General features: G+C 38.2%; 1 protein-coding gene across 1 annotated transcript in view; it reads left to right on the forward strand.

Annotated features, from left to right (window-relative positions):
- The first annotated feature begins 583 nt into the window (after positions 1–583).
- kcnq3 (potassium voltage-gated channel, KQT-like subfamily, member 3) overlaps positions 584–21077 on the forward strand; it is a 111509-nt gene continuing 91015 nt past the window's right edge. Inside the window, exons 1-2 of the mRNA XM_042497785.1 lie at positions 584–664; positions 3365–3817. Of these exons, the coding sequence (XP_042353719.1) occupies positions 3498–3817 (320 nt within the window). The 5' untranslated portion in view covers positions 584–664; positions 3365–3497. The remainder of the gene's footprint in view (positions 665–3364; positions 3818–21077) is intronic.

Raw genomic sequence — 21077 nt, forward strand, 5'->3', positions numbered from 1 at the left:
CAACAACACAACAATATAAGTATGATTGTATTATTAAAATTACTTACTTGGAGACACATTTTTAATTTATCTGTATTCTAATAATAATTAATATACAATAATAATAAATAATTGAAATAAACATATATACATATTCCTAGTATTGTCGTTTTTTTCATTTAATTAAAAAAATGCATTTTTTATTTTAATTTTATTTTTCCTTCCTTAATTATCTTGAAAATATTTTGTTGAAAAAAACCCCAACTTAAATCGTCAGCTTTTTTTTTTTTTTTTTTTTTTTTTTTTTTACATATTGTTAGCTTTATTTCACGCATCAAATTTGCTATATGAATAAAGTTTTTTTTTTTTTTAATGATTTTAGTTTAAAACTTTTCTGTGATGCTCAACATTTAGCTAATTTATTAAACTTGACAAATTCTATCTTATTATACCAAAAATCCCTCTGAATTTGACATTTTTTATTTATTTTAGAGTAACTTTTTAAATGTTTTGATAGCTTTACCTTTGACCCTTTGATGACGTAATTTCCGATGGTTGTTGTTTTGGCGGTTCCGGAAGTGTCGCTGCTGACAGGTGAGTGAGCGAGAGTCCGGACGGACCAGTTTGGGAAAACTTTCCCATTAGGATCAACAAACTGTGGCCCAAATACCAACGTGTGTGTTTTGTAAGTTTGCAGTGGAGTCACTGTGCGGCTGGTCTTTATTTCGGAAAAGTATTTTTTATGAATTCAGCGGTTAATTTGAACGCGATTTGACAGAAAACGTGCAGCTGGTTCCTCCTCCAGCTTCTGTGTGCATCCATTTTCATGATTTTTGGGGTGATTTTCTTTAAATTAATACTACTATTTTCTTGCTTATTTTGAGTCATTTCTGTTTTTTTGTTCTTGCTCGTTGCCTTCTGCTCATGTTATTGAACGAAATCAAGCAAATTCGCTCAGGTTTCAAAGGGTTAACAGACTGTTTGGAAAAGCTTTGAATTTACGTTATTTTGGCTAATGTTTCAAATATGTTCACAAAAAATGAATTCATAATTAAATATCCAAAATTATGTTTTCAAAATTATTATAACTTTTTAGCACTTTTCCATGTTCTTTTATTGTTTGTTTTTTAAACGCGCGCGTGTGTGTGTGCGTGCGTGCGTGCGTGCGTGTGTGTCAGTTTGACGTCATGTTTAGTTTGCTACATGTGTTTTTTTGTAACATAATTTTAAATAAAAAATTGAATTATAAATATAGTTTGTAAGACATTTTCCCTATTAAAAAAATAATTTTCAAATAATCATCTCTTTTTTAAAAATTTAATTTTCTTATCACCTTTTCCTAATTTCTTTAAATGTGTATTTATTTGCTAGATTTTTTCTTTCTAAATATAACATAATTTTAAATATTGTTTTTTGGGACCTTTTCCCCCACAAATTTTTGGATAAATTCAAAATGATCCTCCTCTTGTTTTTAAAATGTTTAAGCCAATATATATATAATACATTATATGTATGTATATTATATATATATATATATATATATATATATATATATATATATATATATATACATATATATATAAAACATAATTTTATTTTTTAGTATTTATTGAAACACGCAGGTGTTAAATAGAGAAAAATAGACAATATTTATTTATTTGTTTATTTTTTTTAGCAAGTGGCCAGTTGAATTATGAATCACTAAAATGTACTGTAAAATTGGAAAACAATGGAAAATTAAATCAAATATAACAGTATATTAAATCAATTAAATAAAATATAATAATCCCAGATACTTAAGTTAGTTAAAAAACGGAACAATTTTAAATATGAAATTATTATTATAAATGTAGTTTTAATGACAGTTTTCCCAAATTTTGGGATCATTTTCCAATAATCCTCCTCTCTTCTTTCAAACTTCTTTTAGGCATTTTATCCGTCACATTTGACGGATTTCTTGCAGTTTGTTGGACATCTGTTCCCCAGTTGCTCAGTGCCTTTTTTGGACTTTTTCAAAAGAACTTTTCTTTTTCTTCAGGTTTTTAAGGTTTAAAAGCACGTGAAAGGTTCAGGTTACAAAGGGTTAAGTTCTCGCGCGTATCTGCACCTGCCTGCGTTTACATGCACGCTTTTCCTGAATGTATTAAGGTGTGTGGCATCTTTCAGCTCGTGCACGCGGTCCAGCGTATATGTGTGTGTGCGCGCGCACGTCGCGACCAGCTTCTGATCTCCCTCTGTCTCTGTCTCTCTCTCTCTCTGTCTCTGTCTATGTCTCTCTGTCTCTGTCTCTGTCTCTCTCTCTGTCTCTGTCTCTATCTCCCTCTCTCCTCTCTCTCTCTCCCTCCCTCCCTCTCTCTCCTCTCTCTCCCTCTCCCTCTCTCCCTCTCTCTCTCTCTCCCTCTCTCCTCTCTCCCTCCCCCTCCCTCTCTCTCCTCTCTCTCTCTCTCTCTCTCTCCCTCTCTCTCTCTCCCTCCCTGTCTCCCTCTCCCTCCCTCTCCCTCTCCTCCCTCTCTCTCTCTCTCTCTCTCTCTCTCCCTGTCTCTCTCCCTCCCTCTCTCCCTCCCTCTCTCTCTCCCTCTCTCTCCTGCCTCTCCTCTGTTTCAGTTTGAGTATCGACCTCCTTCACGCAGCATCTCTGCTCTCCATCCTCCGTCTCCACCCTCCTCCTCCTCCTCCTCCTCCTCCTCCTCCTCCTCCGCTGCCGCCGCCTCAGCCTCCGCGCCGCTTCCTCTGCAGGTGGATGGAGGCTGGAAGCCCCGAGACACGCGCAATGCACAGGAACCGCTGCTGGTAGGGCTCGGCTCGGTTCGGTTCGGTTCGGCTCGGCTCGGCTGTTTTTTGCTTTTGTCCTCGGCGGGTTTCCTCCCGTGTGTGCGTCTTTGATTCGGTGTGTTTTGTGTGTGTCGGGATGCAGCGTGATGCCAGGTCTTTGTCTCCCCGTCTGTGTGTGTGTGTTTGATTTTGGGGAGAAGAGGGTGTTTGGTAAGTGGGCATTTGTTGCTTGATGCCCCCCCCCCTCCCTTTTTGGGGATTTGATTGACAGCTTTCAGCGTCGCCGGGAGCCGGGCGGTTTTTATCGCTTCGCTTTTGCGCAAAATCTCTTAAAATAGTGCCACAAAACAGGAGTCAGAGGCGCCTGTGGTGCTGCTGAGTGAGTTTATCCGACTTTGTGGTGATCTCGCCTCCTGTGTTGTGTCACTGTGCTGTTTTCATAATCAGGGGTGGGGGGGGGGGGGTTGCGGTTTTTACGCACAAATTTCCTCCTCCCGGCTCCAAAATGTGCCAAATGCCGATGGTTTCTCCAAGTAAAGGATGTAACGCTCTCTCCTCCTTTCTCTCTGCTCCCTCTCTCTCTCCCTCCATCACTCCTCCTTTCTCTCCTCAGTCAGACTGCTGAGCACCTCCCTTCGCGCCGGGGACCACATCCTTAAATGACCCGCGGCTGAGGAAGGGGGGTGTCTCCGGATCCAGCGCCCGGATCATGGCATGCTGCCCACACCGGGCATCCAGCACTGACCATGGGGCTCCGGTCCAGGACCGTCGCTAGCGGCTCGGAGGAGCAGAAGAAAGCCTCCAGCGCTCCTCCTCCTCCCGGGGACTTATTGGACCAAGGCACCGGGGGAGCGGACAAGGATGGCGCGCTGCTGCTGGTGGCGTCGGGCCGGGATGACTTCAAGCGGGGCTCTCAGGGCATCGGCATCGGGCTGCTCGCCAAGACCCCCCTGAACTACACCCGGCCGGCCAAGAGGAATAACATCCGCAAGAGGAGGATCCAGAACCTGCTGTACGACGCGCTGGAGAGGCCGAGAGGATGGGCGCTGCTCTACCACGCGTTCGTGTGAGTCCATGATTTGTTTTTTCTAACTTGTGCTGATGAAAGAGTCCTGCTTCAGAGGAGTGAGAGCCTCCGCAGGGAGGCACAGGAGGAGCTGCAGCACTCAACAATCTGACCAGTTCACCTCACTCTGAATAATGCTGAAACCAAATAAATACATAAAGAAAGTAAATACAGCCATTAAGCTCAATTTACATCTAAGTGTAACGTTTACCCAAAATTTAGGAGCATTTACTTCATTTTGTTGTTGCAACTTAAAAATGACAAGTGTTGAAACTTCAGTCAAACAAGTCTGACTTTAACCTTTTGGATCCACATCACTTTTCACAAGTATTTAAACCTCTGAACCCTTTGAATATTATTTTTAATAGTTTTAGAAGTTATTCTTAGTGATAAAATATAATATTTTAGGTGATTTTCTTATTAAATTTTATTGCTTATTTTTATGTAATTTTCTTGTACTTTTTTCTTTTTTTTTAAAAAAAAAAAAAAATGATAAGAATACATTTTACAGAAAAACAGAATAATAATAGTTTTTTTTCAATTCTTTTTTTTTGCTCCAGCTATTTTTAATCACATTTTCTTTTCTTTTAAAAAAATTGCTAATTTTGGGGTAACGTGTTTGATCACTTCCTTTTTGCGCAGGTTTTAAAGGGTGATGAGGAAATTTATTTAAAAGAAGATTAGTATTATTTTATATTATTCAAAAAACAGTGGAAAATGTCCAGAAAACTTTATATTGTTTTCTTAATTATATATTTAAAATTCTGTTACTTTTTTTTTTTCTTTTTTTCTTTCCTTATTTTAGGTTATTTTCTTGTAACTTTTGACTAGTTTCCTTTTATTTTTTGGGCCGTTTCCTGTTAAGTTCCTAGTCGCCCTCGTCACGAGTTTTTGAGAGACATCAGGACAATTTTCTCAGGTATTAAAGGGTTAATTAAACTTGTCATTTTAAAGTTGCGACAGTTTCACAGTATTGAGTGAATTAACGTACGTTTTAATGAGTTTTATGTCAGATGGACTTGTCAGATTTAGCAGTGAAACAGCTGATTGTTGCAGACAGGACTCACTTTGCTGCAGTTTTCAGTCCATTAATGAAGGTTTGTGTGTCGCCTTGGTTACGCAGTGTCACGGTCACGCTGTAAACACGAGAACATCTTACTTTTATAAATCTTGCATTGCTGATTGCCTTGAAGAAAAAGCTAATCAATATAACTGTTAGTTTTAAATTATGTTCATTTCATACATGTATTTAAGTTTACTTACATTTTAGTTGTATGTGTTGCGTTTTGTGAAGTTGTTGCAACTTAAAAATGACAAATGAATGAACTTGTTCTTTGTAAGTGATAACAACTGAAGTTTTTAAGTAAAGTTATCAGACGTCACTAAATAGTTTTATGTATTTTGCAAGTTGACTGAAGTTTGACTGAGTATTGATATTTCTGATAAAATAGCATTTTTGTTGAGATTTTAAGTTAAGTCAATGAAAAAGATTCAGATGAAATATTTCTTTATATATTTAGATTTTTTTTAAGCTTTAAAAAGTAATATATTTATTTTTATTTTTTTAAAGATTTTTTTTACAGCTTAAATTTTTAACCAAACTTACGTAAGCGGAGCAGATGGCTGCTGAAACGCGGTGCAGGATCAGTGTGGTGTTTTTTGTTGAAGTGGGTTTACCGAACTCTGAGCTCGCCGGGAGAGTCGCTGCTGATGCTCTCCTGGTGCCGATGCACCGGATTTTAGCTCCGATTCTCAGCTGCGTGTGTGTGTGTGTGTGTGTGTGTGTGTGTGTGTGTGTGTGTGTGTGTGTGTGTGTGTGTGTGTGTGGTTGCACTGGTCACACTTTGTCCTCTCAAAGTGAGCAGGCCTGCTGATGTGCGTCTTTATTAAATGCATCTGAACGTTTTATTATATTTGCACTGGTTATTCTGTAGTCGCTGTTTCAACCTGCCAAAGTTCTTATTCTGCACGCTGTCTCGGTTTTTACTGTTTGACTCGTGCTTCAGCTTCATTCTGTAAAATCCAAGTACTCGTGTGAGGTGGGAAAAAACTTCAAAGTCTTCATATTCACGTCTCGTCTGGTCCACTATGGACTTGATGTCCTATATCTATCCTGCATAAAACGGTAAAACACGCGGTAGCATGGTCGTTAGTCGTTTCTGAGATGCATCGCGATGCAGACGGGGACGATTCTGCATCAATGCGGTGACAGCACTGCAGATTTTCTGGCTGCGGCTGAACAATAAAGTTTTACAGTTCAAGAGAACTTCCTGTTAGCAATCAGCGCCGTGTGGTAGCGATGTTGCAGATGTTGAGATGAAACATGTGACTACTATTTCCTTATTAATAATATAGTCTCTGTCTCTCTGTCTGTCTAAAATCTAGAGGGCCTCATGACCCTCTGTGAAGTTTTGGCGACCCTTACAGGGGTCGGTGCCTCAGTGCTGGGAACCAGCAGAGTACGTTGTGCACTGACAGTGGATACATATGTATAATTACTTTGAGGGAGAGAGAGAGAAGTGTCATAAAGTACTTTTGACAGTTTTTGTGTGCTCATGAAGGCTCTCACTTTCATATTGAAAATTGGAGGAAAGCCATCACGTTTCTGCAGACTTTTGCAGTTTGATGATTTCCTCTTTATATCTGGACGTATCATATTTACAGTATTTGTCATATGGAGAAAATACATGCTATTTCCATGAGGATCACTGTCAGTCAACGTTGCTGCTTATCACTGACATATCCCAGATATCTACTGTGCATGTAGTATATTGACAGTAATTCATTTTGTGTTTTTTATTTTTTCATCTAAAAACATCGAGGTTGATCAGGACTGATGTTGGTTAAAAAAACTAAATAAAACTAGAAACTCATTTTGTGTGTAGAGCTGTATGAGTGTGAGTATTTGACATTGCATGAAATATAATAATTCTAAAAAATCAATGTTGCTGCAAAACATAAATATATCCCAGACTGTGATGATAATAATAGTAATAATAATAATAATAATAATAATAATAATAATAAATAATAATAATAATAATAAATAATAAATAATAATAATAATAATAGTAATAATAATAACAACAACAACAACAACAATAATTTTACTGGTATTCTACTTAGCATGTAGTATATTGGAAATAATTATATATTTCTTGTGTTTTTGCATCTAAAACCATAGTGGTATCATGACGAAAACCTGACACTTAAAGTGTTAAAATTCTGAAAATTAAAGAATATTTGAATTTTATAATTAGGACTGATGTTGGTTAAAAAAAATAAACTCAATAAAAGTAGAAAATCATAATGTATAATCCATTTTTTCAAGCTTGATTTTGAAAAGTGCATATATTCTTTTATGCACAGAGCGATACGAGTGTGTGTAATATCAAAGCGGGTTCGAAATGGCATTGAAGGAAATGTTTACATAACAAACATGCATTAGAAAAAAAAACTTTTAAAGCAAATTCAGCTTAGACGAACCCAGACGTCTCCGAGCTTTAAAATCATTCATCTTAACTGTAATGGTTGATGCTGTGCTTTTATAAAGCAGCAGGTCATTATTAGTCTTCCTGTGGTTCTTGCTGCTGATCTGTGAGTGTTTTGGGAGGTTTCTCTATGATGATGATGATGATGATGATGATGATGATGATGTGAATGTCGTGTCACAAAGCAGTGAGTAATATTCTCAGCCAGTATCTCATAACCGTCGACCTCTCCCTGTTTGGATACATCTCATCTCTCCGTCTCATAAATGCTGTGATTTAGACGTTTGTTTTGCTCGCTCGCCAAGGCGACACTGGATAACTGCGGAGCAGGAAACACCTTCAGTTTGTTTGTTTTGATGGGAACATCTCAAAATTCACCAGCGTTTTCACCCCAAATCCTGAAGCTGCCAGAGTTGCAAACTCATCGTTAAGTAGTTTAACAGTTTTACAGCTGAATTAAAATCTTAAAATATTTCACTTTGGTGGTTGTTTTGGGTTGCAATAATTCCCCAAAAAGTGAATTACTTTTTAATCTGTTATTAGTGTAGTTTGCTCTGTGTTTCAGGTTGTTTAAGATGGTTTTACTTTAACCTTTTGAAACCTGAGCAAGTTGGCTTGATTTGCTTCTTTTTAATTTTTGTTTAATTTTTTTTATTTTTTTTTAATTCAGAAATGTTGGGACACAGAAGTGTACAATGTGTGTACTTAGACTGACATTTCCTTATTTAGTTTTTTAAAATATATATATATATATATATATGGGTGAAAATCCCACCCACAAAGAATATTTACAAAAAAAAAGGTAATAATAAATTTGAAAACGATCATATACATATGTATTAATATACACACATACACATGCATTGTAATGCATGCCGTGTCAACCTACAAGGTGTACATAATAAATGTATAAAGGGCATTTACCTGTAGGCATCCTAAGCATCAGGAGTGGGATGTTGAGGGAAACACAGCATCACAGACATGAATACAAATATTAGATGAGATAGCAAATTCACAATAGGAATTAAAAATTAAAAAAGAATAAAAACAGCATGATTACTTGATTTCTTTCAAAAAATGGGAAAGAACAGTGAGGAACTTTGCAAAAAAAAAAAAAAATGCAAAAAAGGAAAGGACCTGAAAAAGTGCTATAAGATTATTTTAAATATCTTATGATAGTTAAAAATATTTTCCCTATCTTTTGTATTAAATAACTGTCCAAAGCTACTATTTCTTGCAGTTTGTAGGGCATTTCTTGCTGCTCAATTCCCTTTTTCCCATGTTTTCAAAAGAAAACAAACCAATATGCTCAGATTGTGAACATTTAAATACTTGTGAACGCAGAACTCAGGGCAAATAAAGTCCTCAGAGCCGCTCCCTCTCACGGTTTTTTAGCTTGGAGACGAGAGCGGGAAACGCCGACAGGGCTGACTCACCCGTCAGTTCGTCGCGTGTCTCGTGCTCGACTGATGGCACGCCACGTTTCTCCGCAGCGCAACATATGTGGCGTCCAATATGGACATCACATTTTCATCAGCTTGTATCAGAAAAGTGAATAAAAAAACGCTGTCTGTCACGTATGATGTCATCGATTAGAGAGGTGATGTAAGCTGCAGGTAACAAGAGGTCGAGGTGAAATAAGGTCGCTTCGCTGCTGCTGCTGTGTTTAAACCAGAGTGTGTGTAAAATGATATTTCCTGCACAAATATTGATAGATTATATTACATAAATCCAAAACGCTCTCACAAAAGACACTTTCATGACGTCGCTAAGCCACTGAACTATTGATTTTAAAGAGTCATTTAATCTAAATAACGAAAAAAACAAACCCTTTTCTCTCAATATTGCTTTTGTCATTGTTCCATCGTCTTAAAATAGATGCATGTAAAGTATTTAATGTCAGGATTCAATTTACGCACCTAAAACCACAATCGTTATGCAGTTAATCAGGATACAGCTGAGCTTCTTTATTTCTTTATTTCTGGCATCACTTTAATACTGAAAGATGTTTCTGTGATATTTCTCTGTCATCATGATTGTCTTTTGCTTGACTTTATTCATATTTACTTTAGTTTTATTTTTTTGGATATATCCCTCTGTTATATAATTCTATATATTATATAGTTTATATATTTTTCTGTGATTTTAGGACATTTCTATAAGTTTGGGGCATTTCTAGGTTTTTAGGACGTTTCTCAGATTTTGAGTTGTTTCCTAGAACTTCAAGATGTTTCCAGGATTTTATGGCATTTTTATGATTTTAGGACATTTCTAGGATTTTTGGATGTTTCCAGGATTTTAGGACATTTGTAAGATTTTAGGACATTAGGCTCTTAGCTAGGACCTCTGTTTTGATGCTGTTTAATGCAGGGGGACAAAAACAATCCCCAGTGTGAATCACTGCCAAATTAAATCCAGAGCTGGACACATCTGCTGCAGCTCCGTCCAGCTCTGACCGCAGCTCTTTGGGTGTCGAGTGTTTTGCTCAAGGGCTCTTCAGCAGTTTGTGTCGACAGCAGGGGAAGCGTTACTCACGCTCTTCACCCACAGATTATGATGCACAGGCAGCGCTTCAACGTGATAAATGTATAGAAAAGAGAGGCAAGTGGGACGGGGATGAAAGAGCAGAAACAGATGGGCTGGCTGAGATAAAGAAACGAGACAAACAGAAATGTGAAGAGGTGGAGGGAGATGTCGTGCCGTCAGAGCACCAGAAAACCGATGTTACGTTCTCTGTTCGAAAACTCAGAATTCATACAACAGCTGCCTGCTTTATTTGACCCAAAGTCAGCATGAAAGGTTGGATTATTTCTGTCATTGTGGACAAATTTTCTAAAAACAAAGAAGTACTTTATATAATTAGCATTTATAAGTAGCACAGAACAAAGCAGCTTGCATTGCTCTTTGCTGCCATGCAGAACAAAAGTAAGTTTAAGGATTTGTTTTTTTTTTTTTTTTTGGTTTGGTAATGTGAAAAGTAGTTTGCATTGTTCTGTAGTGAGTTTTATTAGAAATATCATCACCAGAACCCAACCTACATGGGACTTTTGAGACCGATACCGAATTTATAGTGGAAAAGTTTAACGATTACCGATATGGTGACCGATATCATGAATTTTTGAGCTGGAATGAAAATAGATCATTTCTCTGTGGATTGTGCTCTGATTTTGCACCAATATGACTATGCAAAAGTATTCACCACTTTTATTTAACAATTTATTGAACATTACACACAGACAGAAATAAAGAATAAATAAGAATAAAATAAACATCAGTACTGTATGTGTTCAGCATCAGTCTTCGCTGACCATTCGAATAAAGAATATGAAAATAAAATACACATCAGTACTGTTTGGTCTTTGCTGACCATTTAAATAAAGAATAAATACAATATAATAAACAGCTAAATAAACATCAGTCCTGTTCAGTATCAGTCAATACTGAACATTTCTAAACCACCCGAGCATTATTTTGTGTATTACAAGTTTTCTTATCGGCACATATAGAAAAAAAATGGCAATATGTTCCGAAATGTCTGTGAAAGGCTCAAACCGGCCGATAATATCAGTTGTCTGATAAATCTATTGGGCTCCAATTATCACAACTACAAATCCAGAAATACTTTATGCTCAATTGCCATTTTTTAAAAAGACAGACATCGTTACTCGACTCGACAGTCGTCAGTGTCGTTTTCTGTTGCCTCTCTATCGTTTAATACAGAGGACAGTTATCAAGTTATCGAGCAATTCATTACCAAGTTTTCTTCATTTCTGAAAGTAACACAGTATGTTTTTAACAAAAAGTTAAGATTGTATTTTTTTACACAAAAAATAGTATAGAACCCTACATATGATAGGGGTGTAAATCATTGGTATCATCACGATACGATACTATATCGATACTTTGGGTAACAATACAATGTAATGTCGATACTTTGGATAACGATACGATATTTGCAGATATCACAGCGTCTGCCTCAATAGGATTTCGATTCAATTTAGGGGCCGGTGATCGATATGAGCCAATATCTTCTGCTCATTTACCACAGATGGTTACAGAATAAGCTGCCTCTCTATTTCTTTGCTTTTTGCCAGAGAAGATGAAAACAACATCTAAATAATGGGAATGATTTAGAAGTTGTCTAATGTTAATCTTAATAAACTAAAACAAAACTTCAGGTAAAAGCCTGTAAAGTCAGGAATGTGGGGCTTTTTGTTTGGCCTGCATGAACAGAGGATTCCCAAATTACTTCCGATTTCTCCACAGGTGGTAATTATTCAGAATTTTGTGAAGCCGACCCGACTCGGCACGTCAGAGTGTCTGCCAGACATTTCCTCTGACAGACTGGCACTTTGACTGATAACCCAAATAATTGAATTTAAGCCGGAAGTCCTTTTTTTCCCCAAAGGGGTTTTTAATATCAGCTGGGTGACTTTGGATCGCTCTAATTCCCTCGTGGGTTCAGGAAACGACGAGGAGGTTTCAGAGGGTCTCTGGCAGAATTAAACACAGCTGTTTAATTTCAATAAGGTGAAATAGGACTGAAAGAGAGCTGCACAGAGTTAACGTCTCTTCAAATCCTTCAGTGACTGTCTGTCACAGCAGGTGTCTTTGCCAGATGACTCAAAACCTCAGTTGTCAGACATCTGAAGTTAACTTGTTCGGTTTCATCAAAGATTTGGCTTGACTATTTTGCCATCCCATCACTGCTGCAGGATTGAGACCTAAATCTCGAAAATGAGTTTGCATTTCAGCACATATACTCCCCTTGTCTCGAAGTGTTTTTCAGGTTAGATGTCTGGAAATAAGGTCATAAGATGCATAAAGAGAATTTAATTTTGTGTTCTACGACCTAAAGTTTGTCAGTAAATCCCTCAATGTGAACTTTAAAGCTTTTCATCTCAAAAAAGGAAACAAGTGGCTAAGTGAGACCACAGAACATCATCGTGCCAAACGCTGCTTTATCCCCTCGCTGTTGTGGCGACGTTAAGTCATGCAGCGTTGGTGTCGTTTGTTTATAGCCTAACGTTAGCTTTTTACTTTATTTATTTACCTATTCCTGCAGTAATTTCAATTCCAGCGAACTTTTCCATCAGTTCTTTGTTGCTGTTTTTTCCATAGCAGCAGTTTGCAGAATTTGAGTCACGGCGTGGATAATTGATCTGATGTGATCAGACCAGTGGATGAGAGGAACAGCTGCTGCAGTGGCGAGTGAAAGCAAACTTTTAGACGCAGTGCAAATGAGCGGTAAAGTTTCACTTTCACTGCACCTTTAACCTCGACAGAAATAGTGATTTGATGTATATCATGATATATATCGATATTGACTGATAAGAAAAAAAATATTGTGATAAGACTTTATTCCACATCGCCATATCGCCCGACTAATAGCAAAGGCTGACTCACAATTATGCCAACCTAATAATAACAATAACAATAACAATAACAATAATGATGATGATGATACTACTACTACAAATAATAATAATAATCAGTTAAAATGCCCCAGTGTCTGACACTGTCAGTTTTTATTTTTGGGCATTTTTGGGGGGGTTAGAGTCATACGATTAATCGGTTGCGTGCTTTTTCCTGTTTCAAACTATCGTTAATACATTTAAAAATCCATCATTGGTAAACCTGTATTTTAATCATCAATAGTACCACATGGACCAGAACGGCACCCCCTCATAGCAAACGCAGAACCTACTTTTTTATAAATAAACAAATTAATTTATAAAAATGTGTGCTAACCCTGGTTTTCAGTTTTGCATGAAAATCTCCATCACTGGCACTTTAACTCAGGATCAGAGGCAACATGAATCACCATTGATTTGTGAATGTCATTGGATCGGTTCCCATAGAGAGTCCAGTTTTAAGAGTTTACAGCCTGTGTGTGTGTGTGTGTGTGTGTGTGTGTGTGTGTGTGTGTGTGTGTGACTGCAGGTGACACTGTGAGGGAATGTGGAGCTGCACACGTATCAAATTCAAGCTCCCCGTTACAGGACTTAAGTACTGTGGTACCAAAAATGTGGTTACCATAACAACACAGTGGAGAGAGTGAAATCAGATCTGCAGTGGAGGCTGAGAGTCAGGTAGAGCGAGCATGTGTGAAAGCAGACAGAAAGACAGAGAGAGAGAGAGAGAGATGAACAGAGGCAGATAGAGGCGTGGAGGGAGAGCAAAGGAAACACGAGATGTTGTCGGTCAGCAGTTTTCGGGGGCAGATCAGTGGTGAACCTTGGCCTTGTCCGGGGAATCCAGACAGGCCTGACAGCAGGGCTCCATCCCAGAATGCACGTCTTTATAATTCCCACATCTCTTTTTGATACTCCCGTGCTCTCTCGCCCCTCCCTCCCTCCGCTCGCTTCCACAGAGTGTTGATGTGGTTGTTTTTACTGGAAAACAGCCGAAAGAGCAGCTGTGGGTGCAAATCACGGCTGTCAGATTTGTCAGTGTCGGTGGTTTTTATGCTCTCAGATCACTGTGAAGGATTACACGCTCCTCTGCAGGTGGAGGCTGTTCTCCTGCCTCCGGGCTCATTGGATTAATGTCAGACATGCATGGTCATCCTGCTGAAACAGGGATGGTGTCGCCCAGTGACACGGGTTAAAGGTTTCAGAGCAGGGTGGTCGCACATGGACGCTCTGAAAATTGATGTCTCAGATTGTTTACATGCTGGAGGCCGTCTCCTTCCTTCAGTTTGAGCTAAAATTCATTGGATCTGGTTGCATTTTGCACATGTTGACTTTGGTGTGGGCGATATATTGAATATAATTATAGTTTATTGTGGCTTGTTTCATGTGCAATGTATAAAATTACTATATCATAAAAACCGGGTATAAATTGTAACGTTGTTTTTATAAGCCACTGGCGTTTTGGTTGTCTTGCTCTCTTCTAGAGCTTGTTCCTGCTCTCACAGACACACACACAAAAACTAGTGCTTTTGCAGAGCTGCAGTCTGCGAGTATTCACATTTTGCGACCATGGAGCACTACTGCAATATTGCAAATACTAATAATGTCTGAACTGGCAAGCTGCTTGTTTAGAGCTTACAGAGAATAAATCGTTCAACGGCGCTGCTGCACTAGTGTGAGCGGGTGAGGTGTGTGTTTGTATCTGCAGATCTCCAACTGCGACTATTTAGTTATATTTTGTGACTCCTGGGAGCGTGTCCTGCTTTGATTGATTTAATTTTAACAATACATAAAAAATATTTTTATTATAAAAGCAGTTTAACTTTCTTCTGTATTTTATTAAATGTTATTATAGTAGTAGTGTATTCAACCTTTGTTGTAGTTGCAGTTCAAATAAAGGACATAAAAATATACATAAGGACAGAAAAATATAGAAATATATATTATCTATGGTTATATCGCCTTAAAATCTTGCAGTACTATTTTAAAGCCATATTGTCCAGCCCTATATCTACTTGTATTTGTACTTTTCTCACCTTCATTTTTGTTAGTGATAATGAAGTAGTTCTCTCCAAATGCAGCAATGCCTCGATAAAATAACAAACAAAAAAAACAACCTCTGGTAAACTGGCAGGAAAAGCAGGGATGTCCTTGTAAAAACACAAGCACTTGTGGTTTTGATCCATTGTCTTCTGGCGACTGGGCTGAGATTTACTCCTCATATAGAATAAATCATGTTTTAAATTACAGGCAGCATGACAACGTTTTCAGGTATTCCAAACATGCCTTCTTATATTACAGGCAAATGATGCAGAAGTTTCCTTTTTGCGCCACAACCACATGAGTTTTTCCTCTCAGTTTAAGTGTGATGTCGCTTCAATAAGGTGCTTCAACAAGCACGTATAGAAAGCAATATATAGAAGTGATGTGGTCAAATACTGAGGGGAAATTGAAAGCTATTTCAGGGGAAATAGAGAAAGAATATAGAGACCTTCAGAGTCTGTTATGGACTGAGAGATTTCAGCACCGCGGACAGAGACACGCCACCACACTTTGCTGAAATTAGTCGAAATTTTTCAATAAATGTTACTGCTGGTGCTGAAATGATTGATCACTGACACAAACATGCATCAACAAATCCTCATTAGATTACTTTTTAAACAAAAAGTGAACAATTCGCTTGTTCCACCTCCTGAAATGTTATGATGTGCAGCTTTTTTCTGTACTGTATCTTTGTAAACAGAGTATCTGTGGTTTATTTAATTTTATTTATTATTTTTATGCATTTTATTTATTAGTGAGTGCAAAGTGCTGTACAAAACATAAATCAAGGTAAAGAATGAAAAAAAATGAATACTGCATAAACATAGTATTGGGAATAACAACAACAACAACAACAACAACAACAACAACAACAACAACAACAACAATAATAATAACAATGTCTATTTACACACTGGGGTCCAATTTAGAATAAAACCAATCAAAACAATATATTGTTTAAAGATTTATCAGATTTAAACAAATTATTTATTTATTGAGGAAGTTCAGAGAAAAAGTTCATTGTTGACCTTAAAAAAAATCCCTTAAGTCAAATTCTCATTTCTTGCTTTTATTCTTGAGCTTTCACCTGCGTCTCTGAACCAGACCTTTAGCTAAGATTATGACTAACAGAATTAAATAATAATAACTCAGAAATAATTTGCCTCTTGGATGTTAAATGTAACCACACTGAAAACGCTGTACTCAACGTTAGCAGCTCAGCTGAGTTTTCTTCTCCTCTTTCTCAGCAGAACCGAATTAAAAATCGTTGTGATTGGTGTCAAACTGAAACAAAAGAAAGCCGACTAGTTTCCAATTCGCTCTCAGTCTGCTCTGATTTTGCTGAACGTACAAAAAGCTATTTTTTGCCTCACCGCCTTGCGCATAATTACCTCGAACCTCAGCAAATTACCGTCTGAATCTAGGCTGAACGAGATTAACGTCACACTTTAATGTCACATCTGTCTCTCCGGCCGCTGCCGTCCTTTCTTTCCCACAGCGGCACATTATGAATTCAGTAGATATCCAGAGTGGTCATGTTGTTACCTTCCTGTCAGTGGAGACGGCCGCGTCGGCTCTTCAGGCCGGAGGATGTGTTTCCTCTGCTGGTGTGTCTTTCTTCTGTCCTTTGATTGTTTTGCACGTTTTGTTTTCCTGCACGATGAAATTAGGTGGAAACGCATTCATTAAATCATCAAACAGGCCTGAAAAAATGTGCTGTCGCTCACCATCAGCCTCAGTCATGTTTGGGATGTTTTGACACAGACGCTGAATAATCCTGCTGTCTGTGGGGCTTTAAGATTCGGGGCGAGTTCATGGTTCACATTAATTTTTAATGGCTCTGTGTCCTGCCTCTTTCAGTGACTCAGCAGGTGTGACCAGTCTAAAGGGCAGTTTAGTCTCCTCCAAACATTTGCAGACAAAAGGCGGGTTTCAATTAACCCTCAAACTGTGAAAAAAGTGGTTTTGAATATTTAAAAATAAATGCTATTACTTTTAAAAGTGCACAACAAAAAACAACAAAGGACAGCAAAACAAAAGAAAAAAAGAGCAAGAAGATTATGGCGAGTCAGCACCAAGATCATGACTCAGCCATGAAACAATAATTCTCAACTTAGGTTCAACTTACAGCATTCTGGTTTTCAGCGATTCGTTTTCGTAGAGAAACACGCTACAAACGATTTAATAATTAGTCATGAATATAAAATACACCTAATGGAAACACATCAGTTTGACAAAACTCCCATCATTGCAAAACAGTTTTTAAGCTGGCATGAGGTGGTATTTCAGGCGGTTCAAAAAAGACGCATTTCATCGTCATCGTGCATTTGTGTTTTATCCAAAATTTCCATTTCCAAAATATTAGTTAAGTTTTGTGCCTATCTGTAATGAAAACCACCCCAACCTTGACTTGACTGTCGTCAGACTTTGCGCTGCTGCGTGTGTCAGATAGAAGAAGGAAGGTGGACTCTTACAGTGTTTCTGAAACTTGAAATCTTTATTTTGAACATTTTTTCCCCCAAAACCATAAACATACTAACCAACAAAAGTATAGTGCATTTAAAAAAAGAGAAAAAAGAAAAAAAAACAGTCAAACATAACTCATGAATACAAAAATACATAAAAATGAAACACATACATACTCATATACAGTATTCATACATAAACATACAGAAAGTAGACTTCATGCAAGTGTTTTTTGTTTTTTTGTGTGATAAATGGAAGTTTTTTTGGAAGTTGCCGTGTTTTCCATGTTCCAATTTCAATATGTGCAATTTGAGGGTTAATGGAAACTCGCCTAGTGAAGCTTCAAAGCCCCCAAAATTCTCCGTCTTCTCTTAAAGGGCTTCATTATTTCGGTACGTGTGACTGGAGTCTGTGAGAATAAAAACACTCACTAAGTCTCCGTGACTAAAGACAGCAGACTTGTTGAAGTTTGTGAGAGTTTTGTCCGGATGAGTTCAGGAGTCGATGAGACCTGATCAAACAGTCAGAGAGTTAGAGACTGGAGGCGCTGCGTGCAGCTCATTACCGGCTATGAGCACTCATTAGCAATTAGTACCTCTAAATAGCTCTCTGCAGCAGGTTCCACAGGGCGAGTCATTTGGTGGCGGTGCACGACAGCGAGGAGACGCTGCACATCGGCTCGGCTCAGGAGTTAATTGAGCTTACGAGCAGATGAGTCAGAAGGAAGACGTTTCAAACTCACGTCTCCTCTGCTCTGGCTTCAGATTCAGTGATCATCTTTAATATTTGAACTGAGAGGAGTGAATTTTAAGCTTTTTGTGAGGCCCGGCTGACAGCTTCATGTCTCAGCTTGTTCAGAAGCTGACGTTTGATCTTTGTGACCAAAAAACTGCAGAAAAAGCTGCGTTAGTTGTTTTCGTTCTTCCTGGAAACGCATCATTTTTTTGTAGACTCACCATTTTCCTCCTGCAGCAGTCGTACTCTCACTCGTGCTCAGACCTTGGCGGCTGTTGTTTCGGCGCGGCTGAAGGGTTTCAGTGAATTAATATAAACTCAGGTAACCTTGGTTCAGTCTGTGAACGTATCTGTCACTGACGACACGCAGGGCCTGTTGACATGTATTGGATTGATTTCTTTTCATGCACACGCTGATGAAATTGTCCTGCAAGTCTTCCACTGAGACAGTGATTGATATGGATCCCGATGAAGCTCCGACGGTTTCAATGAATATTTTAGCTTCGTGTCGGCTCGTGCAGAATCTTGTATGTTTGAGAGTGAGTTTGAGAGTCTGCAGATTCTAATGAAGCAGCAGGATTAGGACTCGTGTGGGAGCTGAAACTGTAGTTTTTGGAACGTCATGTGTTTTTCATGAGTCCCAAATCAGTCTCACGAGGCGTGGGCGATAAAATGAATGTAATCAATAGAGCCCAACCGATATGGGATTTTTGAGACTGATACTGACTATTTTTCAAATTTGGAATATAACAAACTGCAAAAAAAAAAAAAAAAAAATGTTAAATGCTTTCAGCGAATCACCTTTCAACATCATGAACAGAAAGTTCCCAGCAACTTTTTTTTGTCATAAAGTTCAGTGAAAATTCAAATAAAAATGAATAAATAAAAAAAGCTTCCTGAGGTTTTACAAAGTAAAAGTTCCTCCCCTGCTGACACTTTCTTTGCTTTTATAAAAATAATTTATCATTGAAGTAAAACGCAGATACAGATAATTGGCAAAATGGCCAAATATCGGCTCCAATAATCGTCCAGGCAGATAATCTTTCTAACAGTTATTAACTGCAGAATCGATACATAAATGTCAGTTTGTCGCTGCAGTCGTTGAAATGAGTGAGATGAGACATATTTAACGTGTTAAATATGTTGGAGGACATGATGTAAACCTCTCTGAGGACAAACCTCATTATCATGTGACTTCATCACTAACACACACACACACACACACACACACACACACACACACACACACACATCAGATACACTCTGATGATCAGTGACACACAGCCGACTGGACAACACTGACCAGCTGTCTCTGTTTGTCTCTTTATCGCAGTAAATCCTCCGTCAGTGCCTCTTTTTCTTTTATGTTTGTCCGTTCAGCTGCTCATGTGTGACGCATCACTTCCTGTGTGGCAGGAAGGAGCAATCAGCTGTACGTTTACGATTCGGCAGCAAATATGAAAAGCTGTCTTGAACAATCTCCCGCTGAGATAGCAAATTCAGGTTTTTGTTACTTGCAGACACACTGATGTTGGAAATTCGTGGTTTTTCATCCGACTTAAAATGTCACGATAAAGTTTGTGTTTTTTTTGTTTTGGTGCAGAAAGGGTTAATGTGACAGCCGGTTGATTTTAAATAAATATCTAAACAATGATGATGTCCCCTCTGTGGCGGACTTTCACCATAACGGTGTGTTGATGTCGACCCGGCGTGGAGTCAGTTCAGCTGCTGATGGACTCTGTGGTTGTGGTCGTTTACTTTAATGACATTTATCTTCTACAAATGTTGCATCATGGGAGAGTCGTTCAGTGGAGGCTCATGAAGAGACGGAGGATCAATTAACTCGAGTGAAAACCAGAATAAAACGAGCTCCACTAACATCAAACAGAGACACGCTTTGTGTTGTTAACCCTTGAGGGACTGTTTGGTGCATTTTACACACTTAATATTCCTCATGTTGTGATAACTGTGTGTGTGTTGATGCATGTGTCCTAAATGTAGTCCAGATTGTGTATTTGAGTGTAATCAGTGAATTAGCAGCTCAGCTCCTACAATAAGTCTAAAATACACTGTGGAAACTAAATAGTTACATTCAGACTGTTCAGGTCCAAAAATGCTCCATTGAAACCCATTCAAACTGACATTTTTGATCCCACAGCCATCAGAGCAGAAAAACAGGACTTGTATTATTTCTGGGTGTCATTCTGGGCTTTTGACTCTGAATTTGTCATTTTGACTATTTTCCACCTGATGAGGTCATTTTGACCATATTTGGCATATGGAGGAAATACATGCTATTTCCACTAGGTGACCTGTCACAGTCAATGTAGCTGCTGATCACTGACATATCCCAGACTGTCAGCAGCTACACTCACACACTGACATATCCCAGACTGTCAGCAGCTACACTCACACACTGACATATCCCAGACTGTCAGCAGCTACACTCACACACTGAGGAGGAGGACACTCAACATCATTCAGGTTTTTGTGTTTTTTCTAAAAACATAGTGGCATCGTGACAAAAACCTGGCAATTATAGGGTTGAAATTCTGAAAATAATGATTATTTGATATTTATGACTGATGCTGGTTAAAAAAAATAAGCTAAATAAAAGTAGAAAATCATATTAATGTATAAAATTATAAGAGTTGATTTTGAAGCCACATTTTGTGCGCACAGAGATGTGAGAGTGTGTAATATTAAAGCGGGCCTTAAGGGTTAAAGTTTCTGTCACCTGCTTTAAAATTTGCATACATGCAAATTTTGACAAGACCAGATAAGACACAGCTGCACGTACACGTTTGCACATTGCATCTAGTCTACTTGATCTGCACATACTTGATAACTGTCTTTTCTTTTTTGAAAGTTAATGTGTGAAAGTGTTTTAAGTATTTTAGTACTTTGCTGTTTTTTAAGATCTGTACTACATGCTTGGGGAGATGCTGTTTTGTTGCTTTATTCAGTGGCAATAAAGACAGACAATGAAAACAGTGATGAGTTGCTCTAAAACACCCTTGTTTGGTGGCTAAAGAGCATCTGGAAACACAGCTATAATTTGCTAAAAATCACCTGGTTTTGTTGTGTGTTGGTCTGGATCAGTGACTGCAG

The sequence above is a fragment of the Plectropomus leopardus genome, chromosome 12 (assembly GCF_008729295.1).
Source record: "Plectropomus leopardus isolate mb chromosome 12, YSFRI_Pleo_2.0, whole genome shotgun sequence".
In the NCBI taxonomy this organism is placed as follows: domain Eukaryota; kingdom Metazoa; phylum Chordata; class Actinopteri; order Perciformes; family Serranidae; genus Plectropomus; species Plectropomus leopardus.